Raw genomic sequence first — 14078 nt, 5'->3', positions numbered from 1 at the left:
AAGGGTAACTAGCATCCGCGGTGGCTGAATCAGATCCAGGATCTGATGCAACAGATGAAGCAGGTGAAGGGTGCGGGGCGCTTTTTACTAGCCCATTTCCGCAAGACCAAATCCATCTTGGATACAAAGGACTCCAGGACCGCCATCAGTGCAGTCAGGGATTGTTGGGACCCGGAGGGCCAAGCAGCCTCTGCGAGGGGATCAGGTGGCGAAATGTATTCCAGGGACCCCATTAGTGAAGAGGGGGATCTACACACAAAAAAAAAAAAAAAAGTGTATAACACTGCTAGGAACACCCCCACCGCACTGGCAGCACCACAGGGCTCATCACAGAGCACTTCCGCTGTTACAGCAGAGAGAGGGAGAGCGAACCCCACAAAAAAACTTACCACCACCGATCAGGCACTTACAGCCCCAAGCTTACTGCACACCGTGCAGCGATCAGGAAGATAAAGATCCAGAAGTCAGCACTAGGGGATGAGGCGGGGCTCCCACCACCGAAGTCACCGCCCATATAGCTTCAAAAACATGGCCGCTGCCATTTTCAATGAGAAAACCACAAGAAAATGGACGCCGAGGCTACACAAACATGGCTGCCGATCTACAGAACGAAAGGCTACAAGAAAATGGCGGCCCCGCATGGACCCCAGGAGCTCCTAACACGATTCCAGCAGGAAGGGGGACAGTGGCAGAAGACCCCACCAGGTACCCTCCCCTCCCAAAACGTTGATCGCCTGGTCGCCGGGGCCGCGCCCCCCCCACCCCATCGTCAGCTCAACACCCCAGACTGACTCAAAAGGTATGGCCACCACATGGGAGCGGAGACTGGGGGTGTGGGTAGATGGGGGGGTAACAAGTCCACAGAGGACCACCGAGAAAAAAAGGGGGTGGGGGGAGACGCTGCATGGGAAGGAGGGAAACCCGGGGGTCTGACCGTCCCAGGGGGGGCCCACATCCACCCCAAAACCCTCCAGAGGTAGAGGGGGGACAGCTACTTACCATACCAGGAACAGGGTGGGCACCACCCCTGACAGACCACCACTCCATTAAAAAAGGAGGGGGGGGGGGGATTGTCGGCCAGGAGGAACGCTGAGACTTGGGCCGAGGCAAAGTTGTATGCGCCCTTGCGAGACATTTAACTCGTAGGCCAGCCCCTGTCCAGTGGGGCTATGTCGCGGCTGACCTAGCGCAGAGTTCAGGCCTGCGTGCGCTGGCCAGACCGGGGTAACCCTCTGGATCTAGATTATGCAGTTCTTCGTCCAGTCTGGCAGTTGATTGTAGATTCTCACAGGAACAAAATAAAGATAGAAAAAAGTTAAATTTAAAAGGAATAATAGTGCCTATAGCTGAGAGTGGGAGTATACCCCCTGGGACTGCCCCATAAACATAGTCAAGCTTTTTCCTGCCTAGTGTCCTACTCCTGTAGGGGGCACTAAACCCAATGGTCAAGAAGATAAGGAGCTGTGTCCCATCTATGAACGAAAGAGAAAAACGGAATTTTTGTAAAATCTTACCTGTAAAATTCCTTTCTCTGAGTCCTCCGACAGTCGCCGCCTCCTCATATTCGTCACATATGGGGTATTAGACTTTGCTCCGAAGGAGTAGCTAGGCAACAGAATATGTTAACAATAAAGCTTTTAACATATCCCACCCTCAAGGGGTGGTCCCCTCAGTCAATACCCTCCTACTTCCTGCAACCATATCTCAGTTTTAGTGGAATAGCAGTAGAGTATACAACCAAACCCCAAAAGAGGGGCGGGGGCGGCGACTGTCGGAGGACTCAGAGAAAGGAATTTTACAGGTAAGATTTTACAAAAATTCAGTTTTCTCTTACGTCCTCCGACAGTCGCCGCCTCCTCATATTCGTCACATATGGGGACGTCCCAAAGCAGTGCAAACATGAGGGGTGGGAAACGCATCCGCGCCGAAAAGGCAACGCAGTCTCCGCATCAAAGAAAGGAACCTTACCAAAGGAAGGAAACCAGCTGGGCAACAGCAAAAAACAAGTGCTCAACAGGAGCAACAACCCAGGAAAAGACAAAAAACCAGGGGATACAAAAAACTATCCCAACAGCCAGGAGTCCCCAACAAGGGACCCTATGGAACAGCCGCACTAAGAACCTTGCGGCCAAAGGAAGCATCCGCCGATGCCTGAACATCTACTTTGTAGAATTTTGTGAAAGTGTGCACGGTCGACCAGGTCGCCGCCTTACACACCTGGGCTACAGAAGCCCCATGACGACAGGCCCAAGACGTACTCAAAGATCTAGTAGAGTGCGCCTTCACAGGGACAGGAGGAGCCTTACCCTGCAAAGCATAGGCCTGTTCAATGGTCTGCCTGATCCATTTGGCGATGGTAGAGGCCGAAGCCGCCATGCCCTTCCGAGGACCCTCTGGAAGAACAAACAAGGAGTCAGTCTTACGAAAAGACTCAGTCGATTTAAGGTAAACCCTTATCGCCCGAACAACATCCAGAGAATGCAGTCTCACCTCCTTTGGATGTTTGGGCTTCGCGCACAGCGAAGGTAAGACAATATCCTCATTAAGATGGAATTCCGAAACTCGTTTCGGAAGAAAAGAAGGATTAGGTCGCAAGACCACCTTATCCAAATGAATAACCAGGTACGGAGACTTGCAGGACAAAGCTGCCAGCTCCGACACTCTGCGAGCCGAAGTGATCGCCACCAAAAAGGCGACCTTTTTGGACAACATAGACAACGAGATCTCCCTGATCTGTTCAAAAGGAGCACGTTGTAACACAGATAGAACGAGATTCAAGTCCCAAGGGGGCAAAGGATCCCTCCTAGGAGGAACCAGATGCCGCACACCCTGAATAAAAGTGCCAACCAAGGAGTTGGAAGCCACGGGACGTTGAAACAGAACGGCCAGCGCAGACACCTGACCCTTTATCGTAGCCAGCGCCAAACGCTGATCAACACCCGTCTGAAGAAAAGACAGCACACGGGAAACCGAGTACGTGCGGGGTGAAAACCCCCTGGACTCACACCAGGCAAAATAGGCCTTCCAAGTACGGTAATAAACCTTCCCCGAGGAAGACTTCCTAGCGTTGATCAAAGTATGAACGACCTCTGGAGAGAGACCCTTCCCCTTCAGGACCTCTGTCTCAACAGCCAGGCCGTCAAAGCCAGCGACTGTAAAGCAGGATGGTAAATCGGTCCCTGAGACAGTAGATCGTTTCGAAGAGGTAGACGCCAAGGGGCGTCGACCGCCAGATTCACGAGGTCTGCGTACCAGGACCGGCGAGGCCAGTCCGGTGCCACAAGAATCACCGTGCTGCGTTCCGAGAGTAACCTGCGAAGGAGCCTGGACAGCAACTGAATCGGTGGGAACGCGTACATCAGCCTGTACTGATGCCACGGGGCCACTAACGCGTCTGCCCGAGGGTCGCGCGTCCTTGCCACGAACCTTCTCACCTTGTTGTTGAGACGAGACGCGAACAGGTCCACATCTGGAAGACCCCACTTCGCGCACAACATCTGGAAGACAGCCGGGTGAAGAGACCATTCCCCCTGATCCAGGGTCTGGCGACTCAGATAGTCCGCCTGCCAGTTCTCCACCCCCGGAATGTGAACTGCCGTTATCGCCGGGACATGAGTCTCGGCCCAAGACAGAATGTCGGCCACTTCTCGAGCCGCCCGGGCACTCCTGGTGCCCCCTTGGTGGTTGATGTAGGCCACCGCCGTGGCATTGTCCGTCTGCACCCGAACCGGGCAGCCCTGCAGCCGGTCCGTCCAGCGATGAAGACAGAGATTTATCGCACGTAATTCCAGAATGTTGATCGGAAGGGAAGACTCCCCCTCCGACCAAGTTCCCTGGGCAGACAGAACGCCCAGAACACCACCCCAGCCCGACAGGCTGGCATCCGTGGTGATCACCGTCCACGAGATAGGACGAAACGACTTGCCCCCGGACACCATCGGGGACTGGAGCCACCACAGAAGGTTTCTTCTGGTGCGATGACTCAACGAGATCTGAAGATCCAGAGATTGAGGTCGCCCATCCCACTTGGACAGGATCTCCGCTTGGAGACCCCGCGTGTGAAACTGGGCGAAGGGAATCGCCTCGAAGGCCGAGACCATCAATCCCAGACATCTCATGCACGTCCTTAAAGACGAGTGCGGAACGTCCCTGAGGGACCTGACTTCCTCCTGAAGAGTTCTGAGTTTGTCTTCCGGCAGGAAGACCTTCGCTTGTACCGAGTCCAGAATCATTCCCAGGTAGGGAAGACGAACCGACGGACTCAGCGTCGACTTTGGAAAATTTATTGTCCAACCAAACTCCTGTAGAGTTTGCATCGTGACAGACAGGTCCTCCTCCAGACCCTGGCTGGTCGCAGACCGAACCAGGATGTCGTCTAGATACCCCAGGACAGAAATGCCCTGGGCCCTCAACAATGCCAGAACCGGTGCAAGCACCTTGGTGAAGACCCGCGGAGCCGAGGCGAGACCAAAAGGTAACGCCACGAACTGGTAGTGATCCTCCGCAATGGCGAATCGAAGGTACCTCTGGTGACCTTCGAAAATGGGGATGTGAAGGTACGCATCCTTCAAATCGATGGAGGCCATGAATTCCCCCGGAACCAGGGCAGCCACCACCGACCGCAGGGATTCCATGCGGAACTTGCGAACCCGCACAGAGCGGTTCAGAGCCTTCAAGTCCAGAATTGGACGAACCTTGCCCTCCTTCCTGGGCACGGTGAACAGATTGGAATAAAACCCCCGAAATCTGTCCCGATGAGGCACCGGAACCACCACTCCCTGAGCCCTCAGGTCCCGCACACGCTCTGGAGACAGTTGAAGATTTGAGGGAAAAAATCTGCTCTCCGGCCGAGAGAGAAACTCGATCTTGTAACCAGATCGAACAATTTCCTGAACCCATCTGTCCCGCACACGGGCCAACCAGGGCTGAAGAAAACCGAGCAAGCGTCCCCCCACCCCAAAACTGGGTGAGGGCGCCCCTTCAGGCCGCACTGTTATGGGCTGCAGATCCGGATTGGCCGGACTTCTGTTTACCAGACCAGGGCTTCTTCTGAGAGCCTTGACCTTTGAACGGCTTGCCCTTGTAGTGCGGCCGAAAGGCACGAAAGGACCCCTGAGGGGGCCGAAAATTAGCATGCTTCTTCCCAGAAGCCCCCTTAGCTTTGGGGAAATGGGGCAAGAGAGTGCTCTTACCCCCGGTGATCCCCTTAATCAACACATCCAGGGACTCCCCAAAAAGGCGAGACCCATCATAAGGTAGATTGGCTAAGGTCTTACGTGAAGACTGGTCCACCGACCAACATTTCAACCAAATCAGGCGGCGAGACAACACCGCCACACTGTGCACGCGTGCAGCCAACGGAACCAGGTCCAGGTCCGCATCACACAGATACATGACACCCTGGTGGATTTGATCCACCATATCCAGGGTCGCCGGAGAGGCCGAATCGGCCACTAGGACGCGCCTAAGCATCTGCGTCCAACTTGCGATCGCCTGGGCCGCCATGAGAGAAGCAAACAGAGCCTTAAGCATAGAACCCGTAACAGAATAAGTATGACGGGTAAGAGACTCCAGTCTCCTATCCGTGGCGTCACGGAACACCGGGGAATCCTCTGCAGGAATCGCAGTGGCTTTGTTTAAAACCGCAATTGCGTGATCCACTGGGGGAGGCACACACCACCTTTCATCAGTGGAAGGTGAAAAAGGATAACGCAGCTTGAATCTACTTGGTACAGCAAAAGGTTTGCGTAGATTGCGCCATTGTTCCTTAACAGCGCGCTGAAAATCATCATTGCAGGGAAAAACCTGCGGCGTCCTGCGTTTTCTCTGCGTCCCATAAGCCGCCAAGGCGGCTGGGGGACACACCTCATCCTGCAAACGCAGCGTTTGCTTTATGGAAGCAATCAACTCATCCATGATTGCAAGCTCTTCAGGCGAGCCAGGGGGAGAATTATCAACCCCCTCAACATCAGCCTCCACCTCAGACCCTATTAGATCAAGAGAGGAGCGGGACCCCGATAAGGAGGCCCCTGCCATAACAGCCCTATCACCCTCACCCTCAGAATCAGAGGAAAGAGCAACTCTGGGCCTTTTAGTAGATTGAGCAGCCACCAGCATCTGCACCTGAGCAGCAAGGCCAGCCACAATAGTGGCCAAATCCCCCCCTGGGGGGGAGACAGCGGTCCCCTGGCTTTCCACCAAGGCTGTAGGAAATTTTCCCTCCTGAGAGTCCATTGCCCCTGTAATGCCAGACAACAAAGGGTTAACTGCCCCTTTTAAGCAAGCGCGGCAAGCGCAGCCCACCGCACCACACTCAGCACAATAAGACCCCCACAGGGAATATGCAAACTGAACACAGGCAATGGATAGCAAGAACAGAAGGGTAAAACCTGAGGAGACCCTCGCCGCTGCTGCTGCCTCGATCGGTGTTCCAGGAAAGAGGAAGTGATGCTGCCAGGGCGCTCTATGTAAGCCTATGGAGGCTACAAGAAAATGGCCGCCATGCATGTAAAACATGTGGCCGGAGCGGGAGCAGGCAAAATGGCGTCGTTTGGCGCCGAAACCGCCGCTCCACAGTGCAGTAAAACACACACATTACATTCCAGTATCAGAATACATGTCAGATCGCCGCAGCGATCGCTGTACAGTGCCCAAACATGCCAAAAAACATGCCCCACAGCACACAGCTTCACACACTGATCAGCCTGACACAGACAGTGTCACACATCTCCCCCCCCCCCCCCTGCAGCCCACAGCATGCAGCCGAGAGATAGGGAGACAAGCAGTGCGATTAAAGGCAGGTTACACAGTCCCAGACTGACACCCCCCCAGACAGACAGGTCCCCACATAAATACACTTACCTCACATGGCGTGGGGAACCCGCACAGGCGAACAAGCCGCTGCACATGAGGCAGGGAGAGTCGCATTCAAGACGCACAAAATGGGGGTTAAGAAACCGCACAGCGTCCAGTGAGGTAGCCACCTCACCAATCATCCCTGCACCGAACAGGGATGGGTCGTTCACTGTGCCAGGAGCGTTACCTGGCTGAACGCTCGAAGGCAGACTGGGAAGCCACTGACCCACGACCTGCGATCAGGGGGATCAGCCCGAGACCCAGTCCGCATGATCCTCTTCGTCCGAAGAACTAACTAATGCTGACAAAAATAACAGCTAAGTAAAGGTAGAGAGAAAACTCAAACAAAATTTTAAAAAGAAGAAAGAGTCTGGGGCAGAAAGCCCCAGCACAGAAAAAGCCAGCCACTCCTGACAAGCTAGACATTAAAACTGAGATATGGTTGCAGGAAGTAGGAGGGTATTGACTGAGGGGACCACCCCTTGAGGGTGGGATATGTTAAAAGCTTTATTGTTAACATATTCTGTTGCCTAGCTACTCCTTCGGAGCAAAGTCTAATACCCCATATGTGACGAATATGAGGAGGCGGCGACTGTCGGAGGACGTAAGAGAAATGGGATTTTTGACTTCCTGTAAAATCCATTTCTCTGATGTTCATTAACGGCACAGCTCCTGATCTTCTTAACTATTGGGTTATACTACCCCCTACAGGAGTAGGACACTAGGCTGAAAAAAAGTCTGGCTACGCCTATGGGTAGTCACAGGGGTATACTCCTCCTCTTTGCTTTAGGTACTCAGTTTTGTTACAAACAGTGTCAAAAGAATTACAACTCCACAGAGGGGTGGGTGCTGTGTCCGTCAATGAACATAAGAGAAATAGATTTTACGGTAAGTCAAAAATCCAATTTTTTCTTTCGTTCATTGATGGATGATCTTCTTAACCATTGGGACTTCGCAAAGCAGTGTTAAACATGAGAGGTGGGAACAGCGAAAAAAACTCCCAAGGCTAACTATAGCCATCCAGGTAAACAGGGGCTCAACCAAAACAACTGGAGCTTACCTAAAAAAAAACAAAAAAAAAACAATACACCCTCAAAGAGGACCTGGTCTTTAAACAGCAGCCTGCAAAACCTTGCGGCCAAAGGAAGCATCGGCAGATGCCAACACATCCACTTTATAGAACTTCGTGAAAGTGTGCACTGACGACCAGCTGGCCGCCTTGCAAACCTGCATCACTGACCCCTGATGACAGAAGGCCCAGGAGGTACGGAGCACCCGAGTAGAGTGCGCCTTGACAGGGGAAGGAGAAACCGAACCCCTGATGGAATAGGCCTGAATTGCTGTCTGTCTGATCCATCTGGAAAAGGTCGCAGAGGAAGCGGACAACACTTTCCAAGGCCCATACGTGAGCACAAATAGTGAGTCTGACTTCCTAAAAGATTCCATAGCTGCCAGGTACACCCAAGTGCCCCGGACCACATCAAAGGAATGAAAAGCAATTTCCTTTGGAGGTTTTGGCCTGTGACACAGGGGAGGCAACACAATGTCTTCATTAAAATGAAAATCAGAGACAATCTGAGGAAAAAAAGACGGACAGGGGTGAAGAACCACCTTATCCCAGTGAACCACCAAATCAGGGGGGACGACAGGATAGCGCCGCCGGTTCCGACACCCTGCGCATAGAGGTGAAAGCCACCAAAAAAGTCACCTTCTGGGACAGTGTGAGCAGGGAAATCTCCCGAAGATTCTCAAAAGGAGCCTTCTGGAGGACTGAGAGCTCTAAATTGAGGCCCCAAGGCGGCAACAGAGACCGCACTGGAGAGGTCAAGTGCCTAACTCCCTGAAAATTACACACCAGGGAGTAGGTGGCCAAGGGCTGTTAAAAAGACCGCTAAGGCTGACACCTGACCCTTGATAGTACTCAAGGCTAGTTTATGCTCAACCCCCTGTTGAAGGAAGGTCAAGGTTCGAGCCACCGAAAAAGAGCGAGACCCACACCCCGCAATGTACGTCTTCCAAGTACGATGATAGATCTTCCTAGAAGTAGATTTCCTAGCTTTTAACAGAGTTGGAATCACTGACTCATACAAACCTCTATTCATCAGCACCTGGCATTCAACAGCCAAGCCGTCAAAGCCAGCAACTGTAAAGCAGGATGGAAGATTAGTCCTTGGGACAGCAGATCCTCCCTGAGAGGAAGCTTTCAAGGAACGTTGGCAACCAGCCACACCAGATCGGCTTACCAAGCCCCGCGAGGCCAGTCCGGAGACACTAAGATGACTGGAATCCCTTATGCCTCGATCCTGCATAGAAGACTTAGCAGAAGCTTGAGAGGAGGGAAGGCATAAATTAGATGATACTGACCCTATGGGGGCCACCAGCGCATCTGTGGCATCCACCAGAGCATCCCGTGACCGAGCCACAAACCTCTGTACCTTTTTGTTGAGCCAGGACTTTTTCTCGGACGTACACTATGCTGATTACCGAAAATCGTATTTTCTGGTATCGTATGAGAAAAATTTTCGTGTTTGTCCCTTCTGATAATTTTGCATGAAACATCATGATTGGCCCTCGACAGCTGTGTACCAATGATCAGATTGCTCCAAAAGCGATATTTTTCGTCCAATTTTCTGATCGTATGTACTAGGCTGAAAACTCCTGCAAAACTTATCTGCAAAATAGGTATCCCGTGAAATGTACTTTTTCCAAGCAGGCAAGTTTGAATAAAAGAAAAAGGATCTAAGGTGCACTTATCCTTCTCTCTCCAAATCTGTATGTAAAGTCCCATTGCATGATACCCCATGCTGGGTATGCGTTTATAAACGTTCCCCATGGGAGTCATCGTTCTACACTATGCAGCTACTGGATCTTAATCACTGACAGCTTGGGTCCCCATTCACAATCAAGAACCAATCAGATTTGCTCCTGATCCTCTAATCCCTTTGATCGCTACAACACAGTGATCACATGCACGCTGGAGGCATCACTGAGAAAATAAAAGCCTCCAGTCTGCAGATAAACACTGCCACCTTCAGGCTTCAGTGGCATTTGCAGTGAAATGTGTAATACCTGTAACTGTAATTACATTACAGGAAAATAATATTACTGAAATTGTTATTTACAATAAATAGGAATAAGAATTAAAGAAATTGTACATTTCTGCACATTTGTCAGTGTATGATAAAACACAAACAGAGCAAGGTTTGCTATGCACTACACCTCCACTTCTCTATGTTCAGGCAATTCTTTGAGAAATGTAGTCGGAAACTATTAACAACAGGCAACTTTCTCTAATGAGGTCATCATTTGGAACCCATCATGAACCCCTCATATAAAAAGATTCTGAGAGCTTGCCAACTCATACAAAACAAGCTACTCAAGCTTATAGAAAAATTTGTTTGGAAGGTTGGGGCAAAGGGATTTTAAACGGTACTGTCCTCAGACATAAATCCAAAAGATTTTTATTGAACATATACAAAAACAAACTTCCAATTTAAAATCACAAAAGCACATACAGAGTGTATATAAAAGGGTCCCTCTATGTAGTCCCTTACACCCTTACAAGAAGGTGCTGACCAAAAACTACCTCCGAAAAGGTTGAGAGTGTAGACGTACAAACTTACAGGAAAGTAAGAAAGTGAAATAGGGGGACCACATACTATAAGAGTCGGTTCACACTGGGGCGACACGACTCTGTACTACTTCGGGGGTGACTTGTGCATTCCCATGCACCACGACTTCGGAGTGACTTGCATGGACTTCACATAATTGAAGTCTATGCAAGTCGCTCCGAAGTAGTACAGGACCCTTTTTCTAAGTCGGAGCGACTTGTGTTGCTCCTATTAGAACGGGTCCTGTAGCAGTCAATGGACTGCGAGGGAGCGTGACTTGTCAGGCTGACAAGTCGCCTGAGAAGTCGCGCTAGTGTGGACCGGGTCTAAATGACAATGAAAAACATAAGTACATAATGTATTTTTCATTAATAACAGTAAATCATTGTTTCTACAGTTATTGCAAATTATGTACATCAGGACATTTACCTCGAAAGACTAGTCAACTCAAGCAATAGACCAGAAGGAGCACCAAGGTTATCATCCCCAAACAAGCATGGAAGCAAATCCAGGGGACCCCTATGAATATTGAATATAATGCAGCGTATTATAATATTTGATGAGAATAGGAGACTCCAGTATATTCCCATGAAATATTGAGATGTGGGTACCAATAGATTACAATTAAATGTTCCCTGAGCAATCCTTTTAGTCATTTTACTCAAGCTTATAGTTATAATACCTTCAAAGAGAGAGTAAGGTCTGTCGGGGATTCGGCATCCATGTTTTCCATAATCTAAACACCACTCTGCAAACTAAAAGAAAGAAAACATTCTCACACAAGGGATTGGAGATCAGTAACACATCACAATAAAATGTACATCATTTACCTCATCTATTAAATACTTTAAACCCGGGAAGTTCTAAAAATTCATATTATTAACAAATTTCTTTGCAATAGGCTACAGCCCATTTGACCTGAGAGGCAATTGTACGTTCCGAAAATGTCAGAAACTGAGCTTTTTTTTTTTCTTCGTTTTATAATAAACTGTTGTATATCTTGGGGTTTGCAAGTGGTTTACCAGGATTATGGCTTAAGATATCAGCCATATCCCCACTATTGTTTTGCTGGCTCTCTCATGAAAGCGGTCCGAGCCACCTAAGTGCTTTCCAAAGCAGCGTGAGGGGACGTCCCCCACCGCCGGTGTTTCTCGGTCTCACCGTTTCCGCCGATTCGCTTGAAAAACTATTGGATGGTGCGGGCGGCTGCTAACATGGGTGATCAAAGAGTAGATGCTCTTTGATCGCCTCTATGGTCTTGGAGGATCGGAGCGACGTCATGGCTGGAAATATTTTTTTTGATCTTTTGCTTTTAAAGGTAAAGCAGAGATTTGGGGTCTTTTTGACCCCAGATCTAGCCATAAAGAGGACCTGTCATCCTTATTTCTATTAAAGTTCAAATCACAGTGCTTGATAGAGAAGTCTTCCACCAACAAAGTGCAGATAAGCACACGGCACCTCACTGTGCTCTTGTAGTCTCCTTACCAGATAGGAGATAAGCAATGCACAGGGCTCAAGATGGCTGATCCTCCCAGTATCCAGAAAAGCAGCACAACACGAATCCCACAGGATGGATGTTAGATCTCTGTCCACCAAACCTCCACTCCAATCGCAGTCATATCGAAACAAAAGAGGATCCCATGGTGCAGTACGTTTCAATATACCAAATTAATTTAAAATTATACTCACAAAAGTGCAATAAAAACGAACATTGTGTGCACAAATATTCAGAGTCTTCCAGCATGTCTGTGTTAGCATAGTCACCTGACTAGTTTCGGCAAATCAGCCATCGTCAGAAGAGAATTCGCCGAAACTAGGAGCATGCCCGAATGTCGTCAGGCACGCATACACGCACCTGGGGGCCATACAAACTACTGAGTACCATTTTGAGCTGCTTCAATGAAATTTCAGCAAAATTTCATTGAAGCAGTGTCTTTGAATTCAGCCCTCTGTAGGTTGAGAATTTTCATTTCCATCAAACAATGTGGCATCCTTTCATTCCTAACACATTACCCACTCCATATCAGTATAAAATATCCAGCATAATATTTTTCCTCATTGAGATCGGATGGATTTTCAAAGTGTTCCTTTAATTTTTTTGAGCAGTGTATTATAATAAATAGGCAGTGAAATTAAACTGGGAGCAAAAGAAACGTGGGAAAGTAAAGCCTAAAAAAGACAGCTATGGGAAATAATACCTGCACATTGGACTAGAGAAATATAGTAGATATGCTAGTAATAGAATAGAATATAGTAAATCTACTAGTAAAAAGATAGACTAGGATTATAATATAGACTATTAGGATAGGATTATAATATAGTATTAAATTATTGCAATGTAATGTAGTAAATATACAACACAATCCACTTTCTAACGTAAAAAGTGATAACATTTACTACAGATAAGGGACATGTTGTGCTTCTGAGGAAATGAAGAATAAAGTGTGCACATCATAAACAGACCCCTACCTTATTTTATTATGCATGCGTTGTCATATTAGGCCTGCACTTTGATGCGCTTGTAGCTGAAGGGAAGCCTGCTGCATTTTTAATATCCTATTGCTAGCTGTGAACAGGTTAATGTAACTCCATTTCAAGCAGCCACTACAAAAGCTGGAATTTTTCAGACCCAAATGTACCATGAAAGATCTAGATTTCCCTGAAGAGTTATTGCCTTGATCATAAAATATATTGTATGAGCTCTGAGATGCCATTTACATCTGCCAGGCAGCCCTAAAATGCCTCAGAGCAGCAAAACATTTAGATAGTCATTGCAAATTGCGGAGTGTGGGCACTCCAGGGATCAGAAGGGGGGTCAAGTGCATCGAGATTTTAGAACTAAAGCATAGATACAAACAGGAGAGTTTTCACACCTACATGGCTACAGAAGAGGAAGTGTGTCACTAGAATAAAGTAACAAAAATGTATGGAGATTTATATCAGATCAATCATGCAGAATTGAAATGGCACCAAAGGCTAAGCATTTTAATAACATGTACATCCCTCTTCAGAAACTGCAACTGGTCAATTGATTTTTTTTAACACAAAGCCAGTTTAGACTTACATTCTCTTCAGCACCTTTAGTGTGGCTTCCCTGAACTTCCAGTCAGGCGCAAATGCTTTGCCAGTGCCCAATCACTCGAAGGTACATGCCTATAGTTTGAGGGGTATAAATACACTGCCCGCGTACTGTACTGTATGATTAAGATTAAAGTGGATGTAAACCCTCACATCTACCCAGTGATATGAACAGCCTCACATGATACACAGAGATTAAACAAATCTCCATACATAAGTTTTACTTCTGTCTTCAGCTTTCTACACTGTTTAGAAAGTGAACACAGTGTTAGAATTTTTTCTTCCTGTTCCAACACTGGGTTTGGAGTCTTAGCATATACTGTGTGACAGCTGATTGGAGGAAAGCCACACACACACCCCCTCCACATAGGCAGAGGAAGAAGAGACATGCACAGCTGTGCTGTGAATAGACCAGTTTTCTGCTTGTATATCTCTATACATCCACCCCGACACAAATTTCCAGCTGCTTTTATCTCCTGTGTCGGAGAACTTGTCAGAAGCTATCATAGTGATAACAGAGCAGCAGAAAGACAC

General features: G+C 48.6%; 1 protein-coding gene across 1 annotated transcript in view; it reads right to left on the bottom strand.

Moving 5' to 3' along the window:
- LANCL2 (LanC like glutathione S-transferase 2) overlaps positions 1–14078 on the bottom strand; it is a 100573-nt gene that overhangs the window by 4534 nt on the left and 81961 nt on the right. Inside the window, exon 8 of the mRNA XM_082259852.1 lies at positions 11149–11221. Within this exon, the coding sequence (XP_082115978.1) occupies positions 11149–11221 (73 nt within the window). The remainder of the gene's footprint in view (positions 1–11148; positions 11222–14078) is intronic.

This window comes from Pelophylax lessonae, assembly GCF_965119305.1.
Source record: "Pelophylax lessonae genome assembly, chromosome: 5".
Lineage (NCBI taxonomy): Eukaryota > Metazoa > Chordata > Amphibia > Anura > Ranidae > Pelophylax > Pelophylax lessonae.
The sequence above is the reverse complement of the archived record's forward strand: the minus strand, read 5'-3'. Positions and strand labels throughout refer to the sequence as shown.